This window comes from Diaporthe batatas (genome assembly GCF_019321695.1).
Source record: "Diaporthe batatas strain CRI 302-4 chromosome Unknown Contig00008, whole genome shotgun sequence".
NCBI lineage: Eukaryota > Fungi > Ascomycota > Sordariomycetes > Diaporthales > Diaporthaceae > Diaporthe > Diaporthe batatas.
In genome coordinates, this window is record NW_025408555.1 from 448,807 (window position 1) to 474,123 (window position 25,317).

Here is a 25,317-nt window from a genome sequence, read left to right on the forward strand (position 1 = left end):
AGCTCGGGCCGCCGGTGGGCCTCTAAGGCCCCCGTAGCGTATCGGGCCACGCGGCCCATCCGACAATTTTCCCACCAGGGCCCCGAGCCTGACGAGGAATTGGACATGACCCGGACAGGTACCAGGCCGGAGGCAAATCGATGCGTCTACACCTCTGAGCCGAGGATCTGTTGTTCATCTAGCCAGGGCTTCTAACTCCTGCCCAAGACCGTCAAAGACGGGCCGGGCACAGGGAATACCACCTAGGTCTGGCTTCCCGCTCTATTTGCTCAGGCCCCCCCTTGCCGTCGAAGCCCTCCTCTGCTACTCTGATCTAGGCCCGATCTGGAGGGTGTCTCAGTACAGACGCTGTCTGTGATAAGCGAAGTGATGCCCCCCCCTGGCTAAATTCGCATATACACACGTGCTATATAAATTTCTTTACTCCCTTTCTAAAGTAGATTTCTTTAAATAACTGCTTAATTTTATATTCTAAAATTACATAAAAAAATATATTTATAATCCTTATTAAAAGTTATATAAGTTTATAATTTTTAAATATTTATTTAATTAAAGTTTAAATTTTATTAATATAATATATTAATCTTTATTAAACTCTTTTAAATCTTTATTTAAAATTATAAGAAAAGTATTTTTAAAATCCTTATTTTTAACTTAATAAAAGTGTATTTTTAAAATATTTAATTAATTAACTTTTATATTTTATTAAAATATATAAAGACTTATATAAATAAATATTTTAAAAATATAACTTTATAAGACTTAAAATAAGGATTATAGATATAATTTTTATATAATTCTTAGTTAAGTAATAAAAAAGTTATTAAGAAAAGACTAGTTTAAGAGGGTGTGAAAAAATTATGTGGCACGTGTGTAAATACGAATTTAGCCAGGGGGGGGCATCACTTCGCTTGTCACAGACAGCGGGTAGCTGCATTACTCGCAGGATAAGCTGCCCGGGTTATGCACACTGGGCTGGAGTGGAACGGATGTGTCCACGCCTCTGAGCTGTAGAATTGGTACTCATCTAGCTGGGGTCTCTAATCTAGGCGCTCCTCCTCGGGGTGCCGGCGCGATTGAGATGAGAGGGCTGGCTCGCGGCTTCGGGGTGACTGAGCAAGAAGCGCTCTGGGAAGTTCTGCGGGTGCTCGGTGCCGCAGTCGGACTCGCCCCATCGACAGCCGCCTTACCTGGAAACGAGGCGGCGGAGGGCCCTGACGGACTTCTTGACAGCGACGCCGTCACCACCGCTGTGCGCCTTGTCGAGGTACTCGACGAGATCAGAGATGCGCTGACGGATGCGGCCGCTCAGGGGGCCTGTCGCCAGGGTCAGAGAGGTGACAAGAGCCAGCGCTCGTGGCCAGGCCGGGCCGGGCAACGTACCTAGGCCTGCTGCAGGGAGCCGCCTCATCCCGCTCGGGTCGGGCAGCATGAACGTCACCAGCCAGTTGGCGGGGCCCATGAAGTGATGGTCCCCGATGGGGCAGCCCTTGGACTTGAGCCACTGCTCGGCGGCGGCCGGCCGGTGCGTCCAGCGTGGGAGGGTTTTCTCGTCCCAGGAGTAGCCCCCGTTGCGGTAGACGATGGCACCATGGAGGTAGGCGAAGTCGACCACCGTGACGACCAGCTGGGTGTACTGGGAGAGCAGGTAGTCCTGTACCGGGCTCGCCGTCTGCGTGAGGGCGCGGTGCAAGCTCCCGCTCTGCGCTGCGGTGGTGGCGACGTTTGCCGGGTACTCCAGGTTCTGTGTGATGTTGTCCGGGTGTATGCCAAAGTCCCGCGCGGACACCAGGATCGCTGTCAGCTCCATGTGGCAGAACGGGACGAGGAAGTTGTCGCCGGCATCGACACCTGCCCTGATCTGTTCCATCGGTATGCCGCAGATGGTCTGGGGCGCCATGCCCTGGATCAGTAACCCTTGCGAGCACGATTGGCTGTCAGGGGGGGTGGCACCACTCACGTTCGCGTTGCTCTGGTCGCACATGGTGGCCTGCTTTGAGCAGCGTGGCCCGCCACGCAGTCCTGACTGACTGACCGACTGACGCTGACCGACTGACGACTGACGACTGACCGACTGACCGACTGACCGACTGGCCGACTGACGACTGGCCGACTGAATGACTGACTGACTGATCGACTGACTGACTGGCTGCCTTGATATGACGAGAGGTGGCTGATCGCACCAGGTGGACGGGGTCAAAGTGAGGGAGACAACTAATAGGGATTTAATGATGAGGCCAAGCGGCACTGGCCCAGCGAAGCCGGACAAGATCGACGGGTGGCGTCTAAATGTAGGCGACAGAACCCCTGGGACAAAAGACCTGCGATGCGCGAGAGCCCCTTGGTGTCTCGGCTCCCCGTCCATCACCCGGACGGCCAGCCAAGCAGCCAGCCACTCACTCACCCCCCACCAAGAATGGCAAGGCCACCCAAGCTCTCGCGCAGCAGGCCTGCAATCCAAGCTGTGTGACTCAGGAGGGCTTCCTTGGCTTTTTCCTCTGACGAATCTGCCTAAGCACTGGGATCCGGGCCATTCTTGGGCCTACTTCATAGGTCCTGTCTAATTCCTTCTCCGGTCTGTCAAAGCAGTGAGGAGTTTGCGCCTTGTAAACCTCTCCGCGCCCTGGAATACTCCCACGTCTCTTGCCTTTACACACCTACACCTTACCCTCCCTAAATACTGTTCCCAAGCCGAGCTGTAAGTGCACAGTCCCCTTGTCCCATACTCCTAGCGATAGGTTCCCCCCTAGAGGTCTTATGAGGGAGACCCGCTAGGTGCGCGGCTCAACTTATCCGTGTTTGCCCGGCGTTGCCCGGCCCATTGAGGCTCCTGGCCTCTCCCCTGAGATCATGACTGATGCTGCGTGGCCCCAGCCATGGCGTCGCTGAAATCAGAGCTGGCGTCCGTCGAGGGCCTCAAGGATCTCGAGGAGGTCGAGGTTGCCGAGAATTCCGAGCAGCCGCCTGCACCTGAGAGCGTCGCCTCCCCATATGTGCGTCACGTTCCTCTGCGCCGAGGCGAGCCGAGAACACGACACGTAGAAGAATCTGACCGTAGCGTGGCAGGAGCTCCCTGACGTCGAGTTCAGCGTCTGCGAGCCTGGGGTGCTCGTCGAGTACTTTCGCGGCCACGTGGCCGCTGCCCTCGCCGGCGACGCGGCCGGCCGTGGTAATCCCCGCAACATCACCATCAGGTTCACCTGCCCACCCCACGCCGCGCCGACCCTGGCCCTCGAGGAGCTGGCAGGCCTCATGACGCGCGCCGGGGACACGCTCAGGGTCGAGCTTGCCGCCGCCGCCGCCGCCGAGGAGGGCGGCCGGAAGCGCCGTCAGGCCGACTCGGTCCAGCCACTCGCGTATCGAAACCGTCGTCCCACGCCGTCCGCCGCCGCCCCGAAAAGCACCGCAGAGGCAGCCTGCACCCAGTCGCACACGATGGAGCTGTCCGAAGCATTCGCGAAGCTTCGCCACGGCCCTCAGAAGCGTTCCGACCCGTAGCGTGGTGCACCAGGAATATCGTGTTCCCGGGGAACGACGTCTGGGATGAAAAGTGAGGACGGTGTGGTAGATGAGGTGGAACTGCTCCCTTTGGCGCCGAAGGGAGAGGCGGGACCTTCGAGGTATCGATGTAATGTATGACGAGCAAGCATTTTAATACAACCTGTTCTCGTGATGTCCTCGTTCTGATGTAAAGTCCTAATCTAATATGATATCTACTATCCCTGATGTCCTTGTCCGTCCTTGTCCTGTGTTGTAGGGTCTCTGTCTAGAGCGGGGCCGTTGGCGTGGCATGGAGCCAATGGCCTAATTGAGATCTTGGCCTAATGTTGATATGAGGGTAGGGCTAGATAATTGATAAAAGCGCTGTGTTTGATACCTGTGGGAACTATTGAGCCACCCTCGCCTCAAGCCACCCTCGCCTCAAGCCACCCTCGCCTCAAGCCACCCTCGCCTCAAGCCACCCTCGCCTCAAGCCACCCTCGCCTCAAGCCACCAGTATTCTATAACGCCCGCAGCTGGACGGCAGCTCGGTGTGAGCTTGATAGCGACGGTGGCTCAGCACGACCATGCGTGATGAGACACGCATGGTCCTGGCACTGCTGCCGCGGGCCCCACGCTGTGGCCAGGGCTGGTTTCCTGACTGGTTGGGTCCTAGGAGGAGAGCCGGTGGATACATGGCAGGTACGCGGGCAGGTACTCAAAAACCTGAAGGGCTGAGGATGGGAGTCGATCTTCGCGGCTCATCTTCAATCTTCGCGGCTAATCTTCAACGTCGGCGGCAACCCTTGTGTCCCCGGACAGGGGTGACGACTTCCTCTGAGGACCAATTACATGTCTAAGAGGGGCGGGATCAGTCCTGAAGGGCCCACTGCGGGTCCCTGTGCCGCGCACACGTCCGTGCTGGAGCTAGACGCAAAGGTTGAAGTCCGACAAGGCGGCTGTTCCTGTTAGTAGTTGTAGTTCCTATGGCGAGAAAAGAGGTAACTCGGAGGTAGGCCCACCTGCACACCCCCGCAGTACTGTAACAGGACCTTGTCACGGCAGCTCCGGCGCTACCCGCCCCGCGGCTTGGACAAAGACGGTGTCCATTGGTTTTAGGTCAACGCTATGTTTTGTTGGCGACTCAAGCGTGACGGCTGCTGACAAGAACCTCCAATTGGCGGGCAGATGTTTCTGGCAGCAGGCTAGTGCAGCACCACCACAGCCAGGGGCTGGTGTGGCTGGGACCAAGGCAGAGGGAGATGGATACCCCGGCACACCCACACCTTTTGAGCACGGTTTGTTATCCTGGTCTGCCTTCTTGGTGTTGCAGGTCGGAAGGAGAATGGTTGGCACACTTTCTTGCGTGGGTTTCAACCGTGGTTCCTGGTTGTGCCCCGTGGGGTGCTCATTGATGAGGCCCAACAGCCCCACGCCCTGCGGCACAGCTGTGGTAGCTGCTACTGCTTGCCTGCCTGGGCCTTATGGCATTTGTCCTTGTCACGTCTACTTTGGTGCATGGCATCGGCCAGCATGCCTTGATGCACGGACAGAGCACCGCCTCCTGCCCTCTGGATACACAGACCTCAACGTAGACAAGCCATTCCGCGTGGTCGGAATAAGCCCTCCATGGTGGTGATGAGGTATCCTGTCGTGCCTATGCGTCCCGGGCACGTCTTGGCTGGTGATACTGGCTGCCGGTGATACTGGGCCCCTGACAACACGCACGTGGCAGATGCCGGTACAGGCATCGGACCTGACCGACAACGGGGTCGATCTGCGACTTTCACACAGACGATATTGGCTCCAATGACTCCAACGCGGCTCCGGCTAGGGGTCAGGCCAGGCAAGGTCTGCCGGTAGGACAATGGGGTGCCACTCGCAGCTGTTTCATCACGTGAGGACTCACACGTGGTAGTGGCATACTGGGCGAGCACATCACAGTTTTGCCAGGGACGGGACGGAGGTGTTGGATGGCGGGGCTGGGCGGCCATACCGGCGCTCAAGCATATAACAGATGGCTTCGCGCGACGGGCTACTGTCCTTGCGGCAGTTGCTAGGCGCTCAAACTTCACCCTTCCCGTTCTTTGCCTGCACGACGACTAGCCCACGATGCCTAAGCGACACAACGTCACGAGCGAGGTAGGCGAGCATTCCACATCCCTCACCCCCCCTTTATTCTGTTTCCATGGAAGCGCTCTCTGGTGCTGTTGGTCTTGCTGCTGACCCGGGCTGCAAGGTTGTTGAGGGCGTCCGGATCCGGCACCTTCTCGCAGCCCCAGGCAAACGGATTCCCTGGTGTGATTCCTGCAACCGCGCCATGTTCCAGTTCCTCGCCACGCAGAAGTGTTGCCCGCGGAACTGCGGCAAGGACATCACGGCCCTGGTGACGGCCATGGGCTGCACGTACCCCGGCTTCGAGGAGGCCGTCTGGGGGAAGATCAAGGCGTCGCTGCGGCGCAAGCTGCAGGACCTCGACCGCGACGGCAACATCGTCATCTACACCGACCAAGACGGCGTGGAGCAGGCCCACTGGCCCATCGAGACGGACTGGTGGAGGCGGGGCGACTGGGACGGGAGGAGGACCAACGTCGTCCCCGATGAGATCCGGCAGCGCCTCGAGGAGCATGGCTCCCTCACGGCCGCGGACGGCGACAGGCCGCGGGAGGCTGCTGCCCCTTACGTCTTCGAGCGCGGCAGTGGCGGAAGCGAGGTTATGCTCCCTGGAGCGCCCGATCCCTCGCCTCCCCGCGACGTGGTGGTGGGCGACGGACCGCGGCGCCGCCCGTCCGCGCTGAGCGACGACGGCCTGAACGGGCCGGCTGACCTCAGCGACGACGAAACCCAGGAGCCGGCTGCGAGGTACGACAGCTACCGCCCGCCCTCCGCACGAACGGCCTCGGAGGCCAGTAGCGGCAGCAGGCACTCGCGTTGGGGCGGCGGCCGCGGTCGACGCTACGCGCCCTGGGACACGTCTGCCGAGGTAAGCCACGGCCCAGCCCCGACCGCGTGAGATAGGCACTAACCTCACAGGCCGGCTGGTTCCTCAGCCGCCCTGGCGACCTGAGGACGTGGGACAATGCAAGGCAGCGGGGGGCCAGGGGAGGCAGTTGGCGTTAGCCCAGGGCGACGGTGCGGTACGCGGCCGGGGCGGCGTGATGGGGTTGGTGGCATGACGAGATGTGTGAGCGGTGTGATGGTGTGTGCCGTTTGGGACTGGGTATGTTGGTAGCCTTGTGTTGACACCTATCGGCGTGGACATGGCCGCATGATGGGTGTGGTAGTACTAATCGTGTGTATTTGTGGGAATCTGATCTCGGAGGCTTTGCTATTAGTATCAGGTGATCTTGAACCACTAGTTGTCAGCCGTTCAAGGTTTCAAGGAAGATCTGCACAGCACTCCAAAACCATCAGGGACCAAGCCATGGGTGGTGGACGTGTTGCTCTCCACCTAGGTACGCATGTTTGTCAAGAGAAGGTGGACATTTTGCACACGGGATCGTTCACCCTGCCCCAGCCAGTCCTACCAGCCAGTGCGCGTCAATTTCGACGATTACACAGGCCCTTGGGGCTCACCGCTGGCGACCTTTTGCTTTTATAAATCTGTCAGGTAGACGGTCCATCACCCGAACGACACCTACCTTGACGGCGCTTTGCCAAGACCACAGGGGGCCTACCTCGTCTCCATATTAGATGTCGTGGTGAGTTTGCAGCCCAGCACCGATAGGATGGCAAGGGTGAGATAGCTGATTGGGCAGGGTGCAACCAGTCGGAATGTGTACTGGTCGGAGGGAAGTAGAGCCTTGGTTCCCGGGCAACATGTCGTCAAATTAGGCGCCCGTCGGGTGGGTTGACAGGCGCAGACCCGGAGGTCCTGGATCTCTTGGCGCCGCGCCTGCAGCCCTAGCGCATCGCTCGACCCCGCACCATGCGGGGTCAACCGAGCGTTCCGGACATGGTCCTGGCGCAAGAGCCTCATGTGGATGGTAGTGCTACAAGGAATGCCGTGGAACAGGAATAGGTGAAATGGGTGTGGTCCTTGGTTCGTGTTATCGTGAGCTACTGACATGACAGACTTAAGGACCCCCCCCAAGCAAGCAACCCCAACCCCAGACAGCTCCGTCTCCGACCCGCCGTGTCGAGTCAACCACGATGGCCCCTTGGCCTGGCACGCAGTGTCACCACCCACAGATATTTGACATGGCGCCAAGTCCTGGCGGTGGCGCCCTGCCTACGGGCCGGGCCACACAGTCCAGCTTGAGATCATGCTTCTGCTTGGCGACGAGCGGCGCGAGGACCGTGGTGTAGGTGTGGTATCTCTCGGGATCACTCAGGTATTTCCACGCGCTCATCATCACGCGCGTCTTCTCCTCGCCGGTCCTGGTGGCGAACCGGTCAGCACCCAGGGCGGCAGGGTTGGGTGAGGACACCTACATGGAGTGGTCTTGCATCGACGGCCCGACGACTGCGGCGAAGGAGTCGGCCTCACCGCAGAACGAGGCCTCGTCGGTTGCCAGGATCGTGAACAGGTCGAAGCAGGCGACGTGGGTGTTCTCGGCGACGGACCACCGCTGGTGGATCCAGCACGCCTCCTGGACATGCCGCTTGGCCTCGCGGTCGGTGACAGCCGTGGGTCGGGTTGTGACGGCCGGCGGAGGGTTGGCGGTGGGGGCCGGTGGTGGGGGCCCCCTCCTGAATTTCCTCCAGCCGAAGAGCAGGGCAAAGGACCCAACTATGACCGAAACGGCGGTGGTGAAATCATCCATCCCTAGGGTGGGATCTCGGATGGTGCTCAATAAATGGAGTGGTTGTTGTGACTGGGAGCATGTGTTGAACTCTGGGGCATGGCTTCCGATTCTTATAAAATCATGGGAGGGGGCATGCGAGTTAACCAGGCGCCATCTCCAGCTGGCTATCCGCACAACCACCCGAGGAGGTGCCCAGGGCCGGCGTTACCACCCCCTGCTGCCAGCTGAGGAACCTATGTGTCGTAACTTTAGACTTGTCGACTCTAACAGGTCGTGCTCACATGTGACTTCTCCGCCCCTCCTGTCACATCTAGCTTCTCAGTTGTATACTAAGGGTGGCGGTGAACATGAACGGGAAGAGTTATCCTTTATTCCTCTAAGCCTCTCTCTGCTGGGCTTGCGTGGCGTCGCCCGCCCCTTTGCTTCCTGTAAGCCTCTCGCCCCTAGCACGCACGGCAACACCCATCCTTTCACCTCCTGTAAGCCTCGCTCTATCAGATATGCGTGGTACTGAGCGTCACACTCCTGACGCACTTGGCAACGCCCGTCCTCTTACTTCCCCCACGCCTCTCTCTCCTGGATATACGTGGCGGCGCCTGTCCTTTGACATCACTCAGGCCTCCCTCTGCCGCGTACCCACGGTGGCACCTATCCTCTGACTCCTTTTGAGCCGGCCTCTTCTTTTAGTAGTACTTATCCCACTATCCCGTCCGATCGCCCCTCTACCGAAATTGCTCAACCTCATTCCAGGGCGACTCAGACACACCACCACAAGTTATTTGCATGATCTTGCGATATAGTCCCTTATAACACAGCTCCCACGTCTTCCTCAGACCCTGCCGGACACCTAACTAGCACCCCCACCCTGCCAACCATACGCTATCCTAAAGTTCACAATGTCGGGACTTTCTAGATCAGTGAGGGGTGATTTCGGTGTCAACCCGCCAAACACACAGCCGCCCCGGTCCGCAAGCGCTGCTCTCCCTCGCCAACAGGCGGCCCAGCCCCATGGCGGCCCTCCTCGAGACGGTCGTCCTGGTCCTCCTCGAAGTGGTCCTCCTCGAGACGGTCCTCCTCGAGACGGTCCTCCTAACGGTCCTCCTAACGGTCCTCCTAACGGTCCTCCTAACGGTCCTCCTAACGGTCCTCCTAACGGTCCTCCTAACGGTCCTCCCGGACACGGTCCTCCTGCCCCTTTCCAGCCGCCAGACCACAACGAGGCGATACACAGGCCCCTCGCATGGTTGGGCTTGTGGGGAAGACTCCTCCACGTGCTCCTGTTCCTCGTTGGGCTCTGGCTCTTCTTTCTGCCCTGGATCTGCCCTGACTCAAGCAGGACTGTCGCCGCTGCGCCGCCGGGGTCGCGTGCTGTCCCGCTGGGGTCCCGATACGATGGAGGAACGGCGATGTTCTCCGACGCGCTGACCTGGCTGGAATACTACCAGCGTGAGGCCAGGCGGGCTGGTCCGGCGGCCAACACGGTTGCTGGCAGGGAGTCGGGGGGGGTAGCAGGGCACGCGGTCGACCTGTCCAGGGGCATCTTGCAGATGGAGGAAGGGTTTGCCCGCCGCGAAACCCTCGAGGCCCAGGACCTAGAGGCAATCGAGGCAAGGCTGCACAGCGCACTGGACGAGGCGCGCTACTTTGAGGATGCCGGGCCGCTGTGGCTATGCCGTCTGGCCTGCATTCCGTGCGGCCCCGTGACTGACACGCTACCATGCCCCGCCCACCCGGTCGCCATCGCGCGGCGTGAGGCCGAGGCTGTGGCAGAGGTGCTCTCGTCCATGACATATGCGCACCTGGAGCTTCTGAAGCAGCACGAGGACGTGCAGGCGGGAGGTCTCGAGCCCGCCCGTGACGACGTCTGTCTGGTTAGCGAAAGGTTCCATGCCCCTGGCCCTGACGGAGGTCATCGTGGCCAGCAGATGATGTCAGGGCTCTGGGACCTCGGTTCCGCGGCGTTCGGTGTGTGCCAGCTGACCAACCGGGAGATGGAGAGGGGGAAACAGTTCAGGCAGGAACAACTATGGAGCTTTATGCACCATCTAAGTAGGGCAAATGCGAGGGTGAGAGCCATCAGAGGTGACCTCGATAGAGTTTACGCAGGCCTCTCCTGGAGCCACGAGCATGTTGGAGTAGGCATAAGGGCTATTAATGAGCTCCTAGGACTATTTAGTTCTCACTAAGCTACTATTTATATATTCTTATTTTTAGTTAAGAAATAAGTATAATAAGAGTTAATAATATTTCTAAAATATTTTTATTATATTAATTATTAGTTTTTTAATATATTTTATAAAATTATATTTATATTTTATAATATATATATATATAATATATAGATTATTTATATTTTTTTTAATTTTATTATTAAATTAAAAGTAAATAATTAAAGTTTTAAAAAAATATATAATATATTTTTTAAAGATTAACTTAATTAAGTTTATTATATAAAACTTTTATAATAATTTTATAATTATTTATAATATTATTTATTATTAAAAATACTTTTATATTAATATATTAAATTATATTTATTAAAAGTTAAAGTTATTATAAATTATAAATTAATTTAATATTAATAAGTATTATATATAGGTATTAAATTTATTATATAATTTAAATAAATTAATTAAAATAAATAAAGATAAAGTTATTATTTTTAAAGGTTTTAGTTTTATTTAAATATATATATAATATATAAATATAAAACTTTTATTAAATTATTAAATAATAATTTTAATTAATATAATTTAATAATTAAATAAAATTTAAATTATATAATATTTATATATTATATATTATATATTTTATATATTTTATATACTTTATATATTTTATATATTTTATATATTTTATATATTTTATATATTTTATATATTTTATATATTTTATATATTTTATATATTTTATATATTTTATATATTTTATATATTTTATATATTTTATATATTTTATATATTTTATATATTTTATATATTTTATATATTTTATATATTTTATATATTTTATATATTATATAGATAACTTCTTTAAAGCTTATAAGGGCTATTTTTTTAAGTAATTAGTTAGTAAATATCTAACTATAATTAGCTAAAATATAAGACTACTACTACCTTTATATAGAACTACTGCCACCCCTATATAAGACTACCACTACCTCCTTATAGTAATAGCTAGTATATAGATAGTAGTTAACTATAGGCCCCTTAGTAACCTTTACTTAGTAAATACCGGGTTGTAATTAATTAAAAGAATAGTAATACTTTACTCTTACTTATTTACTCTACTTACTTATTTTAGTGGTGTATTACTACCCTCTACTTAAACTAGCTAATTAAAAGCTAAGGATTAAAGTTAAAGTTAATATTAGTTAAGAGAGGTTTAGTTAGGTATATAGGGAATTAAAGGAAGCTATTTTAGTTAATTAGAAGCTTTAAAAGAGGAAGTTTTAACTTAAATTAGAAGTATTCCTTTTATATACCTATTAAAGGGGTAAAGTTATTAAAAATCTTAACTTATACTTTTAATTCCTTAACTAATAAAAGTTTAAGGAATATAAAATTATAACTATTAAATTTATAAAAATTTAAGCTATATTTTAATATTACTTTCTTAGTAAATTAAATATTTAATATTTTTCAATATAAATTTCTAAGTTTTTATTACTTTTTAATTTTTAAAATATTATAGGATCTAAGATTATTCTTAAAAGAATAGTATATTTTATATATTTTATATATTTTATATATTATATATATTATATATATTTTTAAGTTTTATTTTTAAAAAAATTATTTATAAAGTTTAATTATATTTATAAATAGTTTATTTTTAAAAAATTATAAAAGTTTAAATTTAAATAAATATTATAAAATATTTAATAAATTTATTTACTTTAAAAAAATATTATAAAAGTTTAATTTTAAAAACTAATATATATATTTATTAAGTAGTATATAATAATTAGTAACTGCCTTTATATCTCTCCTTTAGAGTAGGTTTATGTGTACCTTGGCCAGCTGGCAGCCAGGTGGTAGGAGCTGTTTGGTGTAGAGGGTGGGAAGGCCTATTGGCGTTAGCCTGTAGCGCACTGTTTCACTCTTTACCTATGTATATGCTCATGTGTACTATCCGCTTGGCGCTTTTTGTGTGGAACCCCGCCTTTTGAGATCCGATGTAAGCTTCACAATGGGCACGCCGTTGCATACTGTACAGCTGCCCGCGGATGGGGGCCAAGATGATTTCATGGTACGGCTTGGCGTATCTGCGGCAACGCGCACGGGGGGCGAGGAGGCCAGGAGGCAGTGTGTCTCGCACCTCGGCGTCTTTTGGGAGCCCAGGAGGGCGGATCCTGCCAGGAATGAGGATGTTAGGCGGCAGTGTGTGGCGCGACTCGGTATGCGCTGGTCTCATGCACCTGGTACCGCGGCACAGTACCCCGGTGCTTACAGAAGGGACAGCTTAGGCCTGATATCTAGGGGGGGGGGAGGAGGGTTGGTGGATGTCTGATGCACCGGCCAGCACGGCCTCATCCCTGGTGAGCGTGGAACATAGTGTTGATACTGCCCAGGTCGGTCTGGTGATTGTAGCGTGCTTGCCAGTGGGGCATGCTAACCCCTGTCCAGGACCAAACGGCAGACGGCCGCCTCGCCGTGGTATCTACTTGGCTTGACGACGAGAGGAGGATGGCCCATGAGGCCGAGGATGCTGACCGGCGCTGGAGGGATACTGTCGAAGAGAACCGACGCATCCGGGACCAGCTTGGTACCGCCCAGAGGGAGGCCTCGGCCTGGCGCCGCGCGGCAGAGGATGCGAGCTTGAGGTGCAGCACACTGGAGGTCCGGGCGGACGAGGCCGACCGGTTTGCGCTGCGGTGCGGCCAGCTCCTCGAGCAGGCCGCCGACGGCGACGGCGCTCGCGAGGAGGAGCTGCGGCGTGCGCGAGACGACGCGAGGGACGCCCTGGACCGGGCTGCCAAGGCCGAGGAGGAGCGGCGCGTGCTGGGAAGGAGGGCCCAGCTGCTGACCGCCAAGGTGGCGGAGGCGGATGCGACGTCGGCTTTGCTGCGGGAGCGGCTGCGCCGCGCGAAGGAGAGTTACGAGGAGAGCCTAGCGCAGGCCGCCCGGGACATTGACATGAGGACGGAAGAGCTAAACAGCATCCAGGACAGGTTGGACGAGGTGGCCGCCGAGAAGGCAAGGATAGAAAGGCAGGCGTCAAGGTAACAGCCACACCACAACCCTAGCCCAACCGTTCATTACTACTATTATCAAACCATCCCTTTGGCTTCCTTCCTGATCACAGCTTGGTGATGTGTGTTAAAGTGATATAGACGTTGCTTTCACCCGCCACAATCACTGGGTCGCGGCATGTCAGCCACAACCCCCCCCCTCCATGTTAAGGTTTGTTTTAGGACCTGGATCGGTGTAGGACCTCTGCTTCTGGTCTCCTAGTCTGCCCTGGTTGTTGCGCCTTTGTCCGTGACAGCACCTCTGTCGCCCGGCGGGTTGTATATGTCGTTTCGAAGCCCTGCTAGCATAGTCGCTGAGCGAGGAGTATCTGCTACACTGGCATCTTTGTCGCGTTTCGAGGCTTGAGTGGCACGTAGGGGCATACTTTAAAAAGGGTATGGCCGGGATGGAGATGGCACGATTCGGGTCAGCTCGCCACCAAGTACCTACCCGCGCGACGATGAGATACGACGATGACCGGGCGACCTCAGGGCAATTTTCGCTGTGGCGAGCAGCTCCAGGACGGCAGTGTCTGCGGCGAGGTGTTCACCAGGGCCGGCAACCTGCAGCGGCACCTGCGCGTGCAGCACCAGGCCGATGTGCCCGTACGGTTCAGGTTCGTGCGCATGGTCCCAGACGGCGAGGGCGACCTCCGCGAGGAGCAGGACGATTCGTGCCACGAGGCACCGGCCAGCCTGCCCGCGCACGGTTGCGTCGACCTGGCTACGACTGTCCGCGAGTGGAGGGCCGCCGCGGACTCGATAGCCCGTCATGCGGAGTCGATTGCGACTTGTTCTTCCACCATCGCCAGTGTGGTGGCTGCCAGTGGTACCACTGTTGGTGGCGCGCCTAAGCGAAAGCGACAGCAGTCCGCCGATGAAGATGCGGATGACGGTGCCCTTCCCGTGAGCAGGGACAGGGGGTTCAGATTCGGCAGGGCGGCCTACCGCAGCCCCATACCCCAGTACCCGGTCAAGCAGTCTCGTGCCAGCCCGTCGCAGCAGTGTGCTCTCAGCTGGCTCTCGAGTAGGACCAAGGCGAGGGTGGACAAGAGTGTCAGCCAGCTTATGCGCTGCTGGGGTGTGGGTGTCGAGTACGAGGCATCGTGTGTCCTTGTCCCGGCCAAGTGGAAGATGCGAAATCCAGCGCAGGTCTTGGCCCAGGTTAGCTTCGAGGAGTGCAGGACTCTGGAGTCGGACCGGCTGGAGCTCAAGGCCGATGACCACCAGACGACCTTTGCGCGCGCGGTGGCGTGGTTTAACGACTGGGGCAGCCCAAAGAGGGGCATCGATCTGGACAACTTTCTCGAGTCCGGGCCGTTCCGGCGCATGGTAAGACCCCTTCCTTCTCACCCACCCGATTGAGGGATTACAGCAGCAACACCTTGCCCAGCCCGCAGCCATACTTGCCTTTTCACCGACTCACCAGTGGCTTCTACAACACACGATCATCTGATCCTACCCATGTAATCGCCGCATAGGGCTGCATCTCACCAGCAGCCCAGGCAAGTTTTTGTTTTTATGAACTCCCAGGGCCGGGGGTGGCCCCTTCTTTTTTCTCTCCTTCTTCTTCTTGGGCGCGGGCTGACACGTGGGCAAGGACGGGAGCCACTTGTGTCACCACGCTCTTTGCATGTGAGTCCACCAGGTCCTTCTCCCAGCCTGCACTCTGACACCTACACCTAGAAACCCCAACCACCTTCGGTACGAGCCGGCGTCCGTCAACCAGGCGCGCATGGTCTGCCTGGACGAGGCGCGGCAGATAAGGAGGAACAACCAGGGTGTCCCCTGGGGCTGCTCCCTGCACACCCCACCTTGCATGTTGCAGCTGGCCGTCCTGACGACCTTCGAGGCCATCCAGATCCAGCGCTCCGTGTTCTACCGCGGCGCTGAGGAGCTGCATGAGCCACGCCCACGGCAGCACCGGTTCCCAACCTTTGAGACGCGCCTGCCGCTCTCGTACGCGGCCCCTGGTGCCCAAGCGGGTGCGGATCCAGGCGCCGTGGATGGTGTTGTAGCCGGTGGAGGCCCCGGGAGGCTGCCGAAGCCTGATCTGTGCTGCCCGTTTTGTACGTCTGCCAGGATGGCATTCAACAGCGTCGTCGGCCTCTGGGCCCACATCGTGCAGGTACACAAAGGGGAGGGTGACGCAGAGCGCGCTGCCGCCGTGCGCTCCTCCGCCGGAGAGTGGCAGAAGTACTGGCTGGCGAGGGGGTCATTGCCACCGGCGAGCTCGCCGACGGTGTTGAAGGTGACCCAGGCGCTGGGGCCCGCATTCTCATGGGCTGACGTGGAGTCCTGGGGTCTACGGCCCTAGCCGTCACGGTCTGGTGCCCCAAGGCCCGGGCTGCAGCTGCGTCTCATTGGGTCGTGAGCCGCCTGCTGGGAGGTGACGGTCGGGGGGTGGATCCCGCCATCTGGGGACTGATCAATTCCGAGGTACTGGTGCGATTGGTCTACTATCATTGATTTCGAGGTAGATTTAATCACGCTTTGCCAGGACTACAATGGCCCACTTGCTCCCTTTGTGTGTTTTCCGAGTGCCTGCAGCCTCTGTCTGATCCTGCCCCAGATTTTAGTACCTGGCTGCATCTTATTAGGGGCTTGCGGGAGGGGAAGAGGCGGCTTTCCCTGTGGTCTTGGTTTGGTGAAGTTGGATGGGTGTGTGAGTTGATGGTGGTCGCCTGCTAGAATGCCGGACTGGTGAGGTTTGTTCCCGGGTGGGGCTTGTAGCGACGGTTCTTTGAGGTGGGGGCCGAGGCAAGCGGGGTTTATCATTGTTCAACTTGGTTCTGCATCAGTTGATGCGGGCAGCACCACACACAGCTGGGATTACTGGTTGTGACGCAGGTCTATGTGTCTGATTTATACACTCGCCTCATCGAATGATCTTAATTAGCTTGTATGCTTTTGGTTGTGGTTCCCCCTGGTTACCAGCTTGGTATTGCTCAGACTAGTCCTTTGGTGACGAAGGCGTTGTGTGGCTTGTCCCTGTCATTGTTCCCCATGCACATGTATATCAGGTGTGGTACCGGCTGACCTCGGTCTGGCCACCAAAGCAGACTGCCAAACGGCCAGGGGGCATGGCCATTCTCGTATCACCAGCAGCAGAAGAAGTACGGTCTATTCTGTGAGTCTCTAGTCTGTCGTACTCAGGAGAAGGGAGGGGCGGGGGGCAATCGGCTCCCGGTCCACCAGCGGCCGTGCAGGTACTGATGACCTAGCCACAGTATGATGTATCGGCGGTCAGCGCCGTGGCGTCCCCGACGGCCATAGGACTACATCCGAAATCAATACGGCCGACATATCTCCGCCCACGCGGCGTGCGGCATCATTCGCCCACGGGTTACTCGTCCTGCTCCGTGCCGTCGTCAGCTCCGCCCGTGTCCTGTGGCTGGTCAGCGGCGCTCTGCAGGTCCCGGGCTGGGTTCTGCTTGCCTTTCCCCCGATCTTCTCCCGCATCCTCTGGATCATCCTCTCGACGGTTTCCTGGCGTGTGAGGGTGCCGGGGATCATCTTCTGGAACGCCTGGGCGCGCAGGTGGTCGACGCGGAGGGTGTTCAGGTGGATGACCTTTTCTCGAAGCTTGTCGTGCAGGTGCTCGGGGACGCCGGCCCGGAACAGCAGGATCTCGGCCTTGAGCTGGGGTTTGCGCGTGTGGATCGCGACGTCGGCGGCCCTTCCCGAGGCGAGGAGGTACTCGCTGCGGAGCTCGTCGATCTTCATGTCGAACACCTCCTTGGCCGCTGGTGGCTGCGCGGGTGTCGGGTGTGGCGTCATGGTATGGCGCGGCTGGGGCGGGAGATGATGCGAGGGGCTGTCTGGTTGGTTGAGTTGTGGCTGGTTCCCTTAAGGCTGGATGGTATGACGGAGGTCTGATTGGTTGTAGTTGTGGTGGTGATGTCGAGTGCCTGTCTCGTTTCGTTCTGCTCCCTACGATTTGCACGTGTGCTGTTGCCGGGTTGGGCTTCTGGGTGTGTTTGTGTTTGTGTTTGTGTTTGCGTACTGTTTCTTACATACACGTCTGTGGTGTGGTAGGGGTAGTAGTGATTGCTGCCTCGGGCTTTCAGTCCAGAGGTGGCTTGTCTTTTCCTGTGTGTGTAGGCTGATATGTGGTGGGGTGGCTGGTGCCTGCGCGGTTGCCAGAAGCTATGTTGCAAGTGCTCACGTACCTGGTGTTGTGTTCTGCGTCGTGGGCTGTTGTTTGGCCTCCTTCAGTCTTTGACGGGGACTTACGCACAGCTGCATCTAAGCACTCGGTTCATGGCAGCCCAGGCCTCTGCTGGACAATCTTGGCGATGGTGGCGATTGGGAGGTAGGAATATCTCTTTGTCTGGCCTGGCCTGTCAGTTGGTCTGGAGCGGCAAGCAGCATAGACGCCAGCCTTGCGGCCAATGGCTGCCTTGCCCTTTGCAGGTCTGGGAGGCAGACCGGCATACTCTACAAGGGATTGCACTGATTTGCTTCGAGGCTGGGAGCTGTTTGTGGGCTTTCCGCCCAGTCTGGCCAGCCAATCTTGCTGGGTGGTGTTCGGTTTGAGCGTCTCGGATTTGCTTAAGTTGGGCTCTATTCTGCTGCTCATCTGGGTGGGCCTCGGTCCTCTTCTCCCATTCCACACTCTCCGTGCTGGCCTTGGTTCCGAGGTTGGCTGTGCGATCTAAGCTGCCGCTCTATCACAGACACATCCTTCCTTTCCCAGTCCTGACGATGTCGAGCCCCGTTGATTGCTCGTCTCCAAATGCCTTTCCGGATGGGTTGTCGACCGCCTCTTCGGCCGCCGTTGCGGACGCGTCATCGGCCACTTCTTCGGCCACCCTTTCGGACGACCAGTCGTCGGTCACGATCGCCAATGACCCCGTCATCTCTGACGACGATGAGGCTGTGGTCCCGGGTGATGACGGTCCCGTTGCTCAAGCGGTTGCCCGACCTGGCCGTGTGCTGCCCTGGGGCGTCACTGTCATGGCCTGCGCTCTCGTTTGTCTCGTTATAGCGCTGCTCTCTGCCCACTACGGCCCCGGAAACAAGATCATGGCCACCCCTCCCGGATGTCGTGCTCGAGTGCGCTCCTGGATGACAGCATCCGAGCCGGAGCCCGTCCGCGCCACCCTCGACATGAGCGCGAAGCTTGCGGCTGTCGTCGAGACATATGAGCCGTTCCTGGGCGGCAAGGCGGGCCTGCTCCCGCTGGGCGCACAGCCCAGCGGCCATGCAGACGACCACATTGGCGCTGCACATGAGTTCTTTGACAAGATGGGCCATGCCGCTACCGTCCTCTGCGACTCGATCAAGCAGTCGCGTGCGGGCGACCTCGACGAGTCTCTTGTGGGCCACCTCGGACGCCGCCACGAAGACGTGATTGACAGACTCTGCCAGCCTGTCATCGACCTGGTGAACTCGACGTCCAGCGCATACCTCGAGGTGGCCCACGCCCTCGCTGGCCCCTACCCGGAGTCGCTCTGGATGCATCAGGTCGCGACACAGCTCTTGATCATGGCCGAGCAGATCCTTCTCGTCCCTGGTGCCGCCGGTGCCGCCCGCATGGGAGCCCCCGGCGACCTTTTCGAGGCCAACAACAGCGCTGTAGCGGTCTTTCAGGCTCACATGGGGCCGAGGGGGATGCTGCCCAGGCTCAACTCGAGGTTCATTAACGCGCTGTGGGAGCTGAGCAACAGCTCTGCCGCGCTTCGCGAGGCCATCGCTGCTCTCGCGCCGGTCACCAACTCGTTCATCGTCGGCATGAGTGCGTCGCCTGCCTCGGTCGCATCCCTCCCGGTGTCCCCATGGTCTCGCGACGGGTTGGGGGGTGATGCTCTCCTGCTCCAGGCTCGCGTCATTGACAACTGGCTCCACCTCGAGTCAGCCTTGCCCGTGCTAGACACGGTCGCCGCCGCCGCCCAGGACGGGGTGGGAGCGTTGGCCATGGCAAACTACCGGCTGCAGGTGTCGCATGACCTTCTGGGCAGCCTCCGCGAGTCTTGCTGGGTACAGGGGGGGGCTCTGGATGGGGTTGATGCCGCCGTGTACTTCCAGCTTGCAGAGCCGCGCTCCCTGCATGATGCCGTCGTCAGGGTGTCCGAGCAGCTCGAGGTACGGGTGACGGGCTCTTGAGGCCACGGGCGTGATGGTGTTTTGTGGGAGGGGGGAGGGCTGCCTCGTATCCGCATGCTTGGGGGAATCCGGTGTGCCAGCTGGTGGCTTCTTGGCCGGTCGGCAGGCTGGCGTTGCGTGAGTAGCAGTTGAGTCGTGATGTTGGGCATTGGCACTTTCAATAAGTGCATTACGAGCGTGGGTTGGGTTTTGGAAAGTACTGTTGTTGGGATTGCTCGTTATCGGACGCAAGGGTCCTGGGTGGGCTGCTTTCATAGATTGGAAATGAGACTCAATTCTGGAGATGTCTCAGGAGGTTGCTGGTCCCAGTGTGAAGACCTCTGTCCCGTGGTACCCCTGCCGTGCTGCCCGTTCTCCCGACGGTCGGTATTGGTAGCTTTGTGCGTCGGGGACAATGGCTCTGCTTGCCCTGACATGTTCGAGATTCGCAGGGGCATTGGCCCCGTCCTGTTGGGCAACTCACCACAAAGGAGGAGGCTTTATTCTATTGTCACATTTGCTCCCACCTCGTCTCTCACCCTGGCCTACCCCAGGACGCATACAAAGGGACGGTGGTGTCCAAGTTGGATATAAGGAGGCTATATTCCTCGTGCCTTTCGACTTCCACAATCCCATGACAGATCAGGGCAGCAGCAGCCAGCAGTGGACCTGATATCCCACTAGAGACCAATACGGAACACACTCTCATCTCCTAGCACGAGAATCACTCACCCTGACCGCAACAACAATGGCAGACCACCGCGCCAATATCCAGCGGCTCCAAGACTTGGGCATCCTCGCCCGACAGGGCCAGCCGCCACAGCCTGGTGTTACCATCCCAGACCGCTACAGGCCCGACTCTATCAGCGAGGAACTCGCCTCACAGCTCGTGCGCCTGAGCAGCAGCATGGAGGCTGCACGGCGCCCGCTCAACACTCTCTGGGCGCGCGACGGCGTTCTCGAGTGGCCCATGCGCAACCAGCACGTCTTTTCCCGAGTTCATAGGGACCATATCCGGCCTCAGGTCGTCCAGTACGCCAACTCGAAGCTCGACTGCGAGGTCGGCGCTAGGAACGACGGCAATGTCGTTATGCCCGCCAAGAAGTTCTGGGCCCTCGTGGTACTCGAGATCATCCTTTCGGCCTTCTACGCCCTCTTCTACGACAACTGATTGTGGTGGGTACTGTTACGCACAGGTACTATACATGGTCGACCATTTGATGTGGGCTTAGGCAGGGTGGATGGGTAGAAAAATAGGTGGAAGATGGGGTTGGAAAGGCTAGGTCTCCTTCTAGAAGTAGCTTACCTATACATTAGGTAGAATAAACTACTAAAATAGGTAAAAGCTTCTATAAAAATAGGAAAACTTTTACTCCCGAAGCTGAAGAGGTACGGGCGGGAACGGATGCAGAGAACCAGCCAGAGGTACCAGTCTGGACAGAGTCAGTACAGTACTCGCCCGGAATGAAAGCGACCGCCGAGAACAAGATGGAGGACTAGGTCGAAGTGCTCGGGTTGACGCCCTTGTAGGCGACGAGGCAAGCGACAGCAAAGAACCAATATCGAAGCCAGGATGGAAATCATTGCTGCCGAAGTGTATGTAGCAATCGATGCATAGTCATTGAGGGTACATTGATGTCTTCTACTTAGCATGGCGAGCTCAAAGTGAAATTAAAAGGATGCGCATAGGGCCAACATATTGTACACTTGCCCCCACCCCCCAAGGTTGTTCGTCCTGCAAACTGTCGGTGCCTTAATTTGAATACATGATTGAATTGATCAGTAACGTCTTCAAATATTCAAAAAGCTGTATGATATCGTGAAAACTCCTGTGGCTTGCTCAACTGTGGTTGTGATCTTCTCGGCATTTATTGATTCTGCAAATAATTTATCTCCTGGGAGGTGTGGAGGTTCTGTTCATACAGGTATAGCATTCCCTTACTGATCATCAGCGTTTCCCTTCATTAGGTTACGTCAAATGCTATTTTTCTCTTCATGAATGAAGGAGGAAAGTTTCATCTTTCGTGAATGCTGAAACGGCGTCTGCTGTTCCCTTCGGCTCATTTTCACGGCATCTCAAGCACATATTTAACAGCTGGGACCGCCATATGTGCGGTAACTAACGACAACGAGCATACAGAATACCTAGGTACTACAGTGGTTCTACACGCGCCGATAATGTTGAAGTCGCCCTTGTCGGCTAATCCTCACCCGCCATTCTGATTGATTTCATCGTCTCGCTTGCACTGCTAGTTCTACCGTTGCTGCTGGCCTCACGAAAGCTCCGTGGCTCCATGGTAATTACACGCTCCAACTGATTGATCGTACCCTGGGGCGAGGCTGTCATGTCTCACATTCCCGGAAACTTCACTCGCCCTCTACCAGATCTAGGTCGGCTTTACGGCAAAACAGTTCCATCGATCGCCTTGCCGAGCCTGCAGGGAATACTTCCTCCTTCAAATGTCAAGAGCGAGCAATGGAGTTCTTCCGGCTTCGGATGTCAACAGCACAGCTGAATAGCCTGGAGCCTTCTCCACTTTTCTAAATCATTGTGTTGCGACCTCAGAGATGTGGCACCGTGAACCAGAGTCGTTGCTACATCATCGAGTCAATCAGAACAGGCCTCATCAGACAGGCAGTCTCTTCTCCTTTCCTTTCGAGAATACGGTCATCTACTAGATGAAGTACTTTCACACATATAGCTCGAATCAGAACTCAAAGGCTTACCTTGTGACCACCGCTTGGCGTCACGATATATCCAGGCACCTGGCCCATTGAGGCATATGTCGCGAGCTGCCAGTATCCTGCACCGGCCGCTGGGCGAGAGTACCGCAGCCCGTGGATCAAGGTTGTGATTGGAGGCTGCGGCGTCTGGCGTCTGGCGTGAAGTACTCCGCATGCTCTCGGGAAAGCACGGTGTCCACTACGACTGCGTGAAACCTAGGTATGAGCCTGGCAGCCTGGACGTTGAGATTAGGCAGCCCCCCGGTTGAGCTGCAATCCTGCGGCGCGGAACGACGATAGGGCCTGGACGACAAAGATAGGCTTTCATGCAGCGCCGCACAATATCATACGATCCAACTGACGGGTCACAACAAATTGAGTGTTGGAAGACATAGTTGCGTAAATAATTTCGAGGTGACACCGATTGATCCGCGAACTCTTGGCGCGTGGTGTTCTCACTCCAGCCGCGCAGATAGGTTTACACCCCCTCCTCGGGTGCTTTACACCGAATCCTCCATGCTCCGCTTTCACGCATGGCCCGGAAACAAGAATTCGTCCCGCGGCTGCCACTAGTTGACCTCGCTCGTTGGTGGTCGGAATGTGCCCAGTGTCTCGATGCTTCCTTTGCGGAGTACTTACGACGGCGTACTGTATTCTCTCTGTATTGTTATTGGCACTGCATTTTTTTCTCAACGCTGGGTCTTTAGCGGTTTACCACTGTGAAGGCGCCGCATGTGTTTTATATGTATGGGGATTAGAAACGAAACCACACATACGACGGCGTCTACGAGGGACCAAGCCTACTCCTTCAGGTGCTTTGCCACGAAGCGTCTTCTCCCTGCTCTGGAAGCTACCTTTCTTCCGGACTGGGCCAGGGGGGAGGGCCGTTGGTTGCACGCCAACTGGCCACCCCACATTTATTTATTTAGGGAAGACGTGTCGTCGAGAATCGATCGATTCTTTTTACCCATTGCTCATGACCTCTTCGTTCTGTATTTTACATTACATTACTGAAATAACATTGAATTCACCCAATATGCAGCCCCCAATGCCCTCGGCAACGGCCACCTGGCACAATGATACCTACCCGGCCATCTCACCCTCACGACCTGAGCTCAGCGCCGGGGACAAGACGATTGTCATCATTGGATCGGTAGGTAAACCCATCGAGCGAGAAAATGCGTATGAAACAGTATTTTGTGCCACCTGACAACAGGTTCAGGACAAGGAGTTGTGGGAGAAGTGATAAGGGAGAGGAGAGAAGAGTTGAGACAAGACTTAGCTGATTTCCTATGAACCTTTCGTAACAGGGCACCGGAATTGGAAGGCAGACTGCAGTCTCATTCGCAAAGGCTGGGGCATCCCGTATCGTCCTGCTAGGTCGCCGGGAGGATAAGCTGAAGGAGACAGCGTCCCTGGTCGCCTCGGCCTCGGCAGTGACAGAAGCACTGGTCCGTACCGTGGACATCACAGACTTTGACAGACTGAAAGATGTTGCTGCCGAAGTGGGAAAGTGGAATGTCATCGTCATAGCCTCTGTCTACCCATCGGCAGCCTCGACCATTGTTTCCACGGACGTGGACGAGTGGTGGCAGGGCTTCGAGGCAAGTAGGATCATTTAGCTCCTCTGGCACGGGACGACTCTCCAATATTTACGCTTGTCTCGTATTCAGTACTGACACTAGACTTGAAGACCAATGTTAAGGGTCTCCTTCTGTCCCTCAAGGCATTCGTTCCTACGGCAGTGGAGACCGGTGGCGCCGTCCTCACGCTCACGACCCAGGCAGTGGCCTTTCCGGTGACCCATGTCCCAGGTGCCTCGGGGTATATTGCGTCCAAACTCGCACAGATCAAGATCATGGAGTACCTGGCCGCCGAGAACCCGTCCCTTTTCGCTGCGACCGTCCACCCCGGCATCTGTGACACGGCCGTTCTGGCCAAGAGCGGCATGAAGCCGCACGAGGTTCCTCTGGACCGAAGTAAGCTGCCCCTTCATCAACTCGTGTTGTTTTCAGGAAATCGCAATTAGTTGTTGTCATGACAGATTTGGACGATGCTGACAAGAGTCGACCATCAGTTGAGCTTCCGGCCGACTTTTTGGTCTGGCTGGCTAGCCCCGAGGGGGCCTTCCTCAAGGGCCGGATGGTGGCAGCCAATTGGGATGTAGACGAGCTCAAGACCCAGACTGAAAGCATCCAGTCTGGTCTGTATATGACCAGTGGCATATATGGCTGGCCATTCCCTCACATGAACTCTTCATGATGTCTCTTTCCTCGAAGAACAGGTGGGGCCGAGTGTCAGCCCTGGAGGTCAGCAGAATCGGGCCTGTCGTGTCTTTGGAGAGAAGGGATCGACCATGGATTGATATTCTAGATAGTTGTAAACCTTGTTTCGAGCTCCGTGCAGGCTTGATATGATGACTTTCAAGTCTCGGCTACCTAAGTACTTAAGTATAATGTTGCGTAATTTGGGGTTCCGAGGACAGTTCCTCGTGGGATTTCAGTCTTGGGCCACATTTGTACTGCAGAAGTTAGAATCACCATAGGACTGCTTGCCTCGGTCGGCTCTGCTCTCATACCTCTAGCTACCTAGTTACTTAAGTACTAATCGTGAAGCGCATTCGTATCTCTTGAAATGCTCCACCAAGTGCCTGTAGGCTCGATTAAACCCTGATTTTCTCACAAGTGAACCAGTTGACACGTATTACCCTAATTTCTGGAAGAAACACTGCATTGGTAACTCCTTCTCCTTGTCATGGATTCCCCCCCTTACAGCCCGTCTTTTATCGCCCTGGTCCACCAATGCAGAAAGCCTCGATGAGTGAATCTTAGGTGCAACATTGTACCGAGGTCATGCGGTATCTGCTCAATTATGCCCAACGGCATGGGGTGGTTCTAATCTGGCCGCCGACCGTTTGCCAAGAAAGCAGACCAACTTGTGCAGAAAGTCACAGTTAGTGCCCGCACTAAAAGCATTTGATGCATGTTGGTTCAAGGTTCTCATCCAACATTGAAGCACCAACAATGACTCCATATCTCGGTCGAC

The 25,317-nt window shown here is 54.9% G+C and overlaps 11 protein-coding genes across 11 annotated transcripts; 8 read left to right on the top strand and 3 right to left on the bottom strand.

Moving 5' to 3' along the window:
- Window positions 1-855: 855 nt before the first annotated feature.
- On the bottom strand, window positions 856-7,259 carry KVR01_007326 (uncharacterized protein). Its single transcript, XM_044781761.1, has 5 exons — window positions 6,507-7,259; window positions 4,503-6,455; window positions 1,961-4,439; window positions 1,384-1,888; window positions 856-1,317 (listed from the first exon to the last, which is right to left on the bottom strand). Exons 3-5 carry the CDS (start codon window positions 2,363-2,365, stop codon window positions 1,187-1,189), a joined length of 1,041 nt encoding a protein of 346 aa, XP_044643579.1. The 5' UTR covers window positions 2,366-4,439; window positions 4,503-6,455; window positions 6,507-7,259; the 3' UTR covers window positions 856-1,186.
- Window positions 2,877-3,498, top strand: KVR01_007479 (uncharacterized protein; the record flags this gene model as incomplete). Its single annotated transcript, XM_044785536.1, has 2 exons — window positions 2,877-2,993; window positions 3,067-3,498. The coding sequence occupies 2 exons, from the start codon at window positions 2,877-2,879 to the stop codon at window positions 3,496-3,498; spliced, it is 549 nt and encodes a 182-aa protein (XP_044643732.1).
- KVR01_007299 (uncharacterized protein) lies at window positions 4,334-7,259 on the top strand. Its single transcript, XM_044781576.1, has 2 exons — window positions 4,334-5,622; window positions 5,720-7,259. Exons 1-2 carry the CDS (start codon window positions 5,593-5,595, stop codon window positions 6,491-6,493), a joined length of 804 nt encoding a protein of 267 aa, XP_044643552.1. The 5' UTR covers window positions 4,334-5,592; the 3' UTR covers window positions 6,494-7,259.
- Window positions 7,260-7,454: 195 nt separating this feature from the next.
- On the bottom strand, window positions 7,455-8,459 carry KVR01_007269 (uncharacterized protein). Its single transcript, XM_044783903.1, has 2 exons — window positions 7,915-8,459; window positions 7,455-7,860 (listed from the first exon to the last, which is right to left on the bottom strand). Exons 1-2 carry the CDS (start codon window positions 8,244-8,246, stop codon window positions 7,659-7,661), a joined length of 534 nt encoding a protein of 177 aa, XP_044643522.1. The 5' UTR covers window positions 8,247-8,459; the 3' UTR covers window positions 7,455-7,658.
- Window positions 8,460-9,236: 777 nt separating this feature from the next.
- Window positions 9,237-10,367, top strand: KVR01_007357 (uncharacterized protein; the record flags this gene model as incomplete). Its single annotated transcript, XM_044791185.1, has 3 exons — window positions 9,237-9,311; window positions 9,431-10,294; window positions 10,335-10,367. 3 exons carry the CDS (start codon window positions 9,237-9,239, stop codon window positions 10,365-10,367), a joined length of 972 nt encoding a protein of 323 aa, XP_044643610.1.
- Window positions 10,368-12,732: 2,365 nt separating this feature from the next.
- Window positions 12,733-13,456, top strand: KVR01_007466 (uncharacterized protein; the record flags this gene model as incomplete). Its single annotated transcript, XM_044786812.1, has 2 exons — window positions 12,733-12,768; window positions 12,857-13,456. 2 exons carry the CDS (start codon window positions 12,733-12,735, stop codon window positions 13,454-13,456), a joined length of 636 nt encoding a protein of 211 aa, XP_044643719.1.
- Window positions 13,457-13,935: 479 nt separating this feature from the next.
- On the top strand, window positions 13,936-15,778 carry KVR01_007280 (uncharacterized protein; the record flags this gene model as incomplete). Its single annotated transcript, XM_044786389.1, has 3 exons — window positions 13,936-14,793; window positions 15,062-15,096; window positions 15,148-15,778. The coding sequence occupies 3 exons, from the start codon at window positions 13,936-13,938 to the stop codon at window positions 15,776-15,778; spliced, it is 1,524 nt and encodes a 507-aa protein (XP_044643533.1).
- Window positions 15,779-16,707: 929 nt separating this feature from the next.
- KVR01_007538 (uncharacterized protein) lies at window positions 16,708-17,241 on the bottom strand (the record flags this gene model as incomplete). The annotated part of the gene is made up of 1 exon (XM_044790989.1): window positions 16,708-17,241. One exon carries the CDS (start codon window positions 17,239-17,241, stop codon window positions 16,708-16,710), a length of 534 nt encoding a protein of 177 aa, XP_044643791.1.
- Window positions 17,242-18,168: 927 nt separating this feature from the next.
- KVR01_007477 (uncharacterized protein) lies at window positions 18,169-19,569 on the top strand (the record flags this gene model as incomplete). The annotated part of the gene is made up of 2 exons (XM_044791857.1): window positions 18,169-18,394; window positions 18,452-19,569. The coding sequence occupies 2 exons, from the start codon at window positions 18,169-18,171 to the stop codon at window positions 19,567-19,569; spliced, it is 1,344 nt and encodes a 447-aa protein (XP_044643730.1).
- Window positions 19,570-20,296: 727 nt separating this feature from the next.
- KVR01_007595 (uncharacterized protein) lies at window positions 20,297-20,719 on the top strand (the record flags this gene model as incomplete). Its single annotated transcript, XM_044790771.1, has 1 exon — window positions 20,297-20,719. The coding sequence occupies one exon, from the start codon at window positions 20,297-20,299 to the stop codon at window positions 20,717-20,719; it is 423 nt and encodes a 140-aa protein (XP_044643848.1).
- Window positions 20,720-23,308: 2,589 nt separating this feature from the next.
- Window positions 23,309-24,645, top strand: KVR01_007163 (uncharacterized protein; the record flags this gene model as incomplete). Its single annotated transcript, XM_044793527.1, has 5 exons — window positions 23,309-23,425; window positions 23,583-23,876; window positions 23,966-24,251; window positions 24,317-24,475; window positions 24,557-24,645. 5 exons carry the CDS (start codon window positions 23,309-23,311, stop codon window positions 24,643-24,645), a joined length of 945 nt encoding a protein of 314 aa, XP_044643416.1.
- Between the last annotated feature and the right edge of the window lie 672 nt (window positions 24,646-25,317).

What these genes read in the sequence shown, in the direction of transcription:
- KVR01_007326 (XM_044781761.1), bottom strand. Translation starts at nt 2,365, where the DNA reads ATGGACGGGGAGCCGAGACACCAAGGGGCTCTCGCGCATCGCAGGTCT. An exon ending in GCGACCAGAGCAACGCGAAC is followed by an intron (nt 1,889 to 1,960) that starts GTGAGTGGTGCC and finishes ATGGCGCCCCAG; the next exon opens with ACCATCTGCGGCATACCGAT. An exon ending in GCTCCCTGCAGCAGGCCTAG is followed by an intron (nt 1,318 to 1,383) that starts GTACGTTGCCCG and finishes CCCTGGCGACAG; the next exon opens with GCCCCCTGAGCGGCCGCATC.
- KVR01_007299 (XM_044781576.1), top strand. Translation starts at nt 5,593, where the DNA reads ATGCCTAAGCGACACAACGTCACGAGCGAG. An exon ending in GACACAACGTCACGAGCGAG is followed by an intron (nt 5,623 to 5,719) that starts GTAGGCGAGCAT and finishes CCGGGCTGCAAG; the next exon opens with GTTGTTGAGGGCGTCCGGAT.
- KVR01_007269 (XM_044783903.1), bottom strand. Translation starts at nt 8,246, where the DNA reads ATGGATGATTTCACCACCGCCGTTTCGGTCATAGTTGGGTCCTTTGCC. An exon ending in TCGATGCAAGACCACTCCAT is followed by an intron (nt 7,861 to 7,914) that starts GTAGGTGTCCTC and finishes GTTCGCCACCAG; the next exon opens with GACCGGCGAGGAGAAGACGC.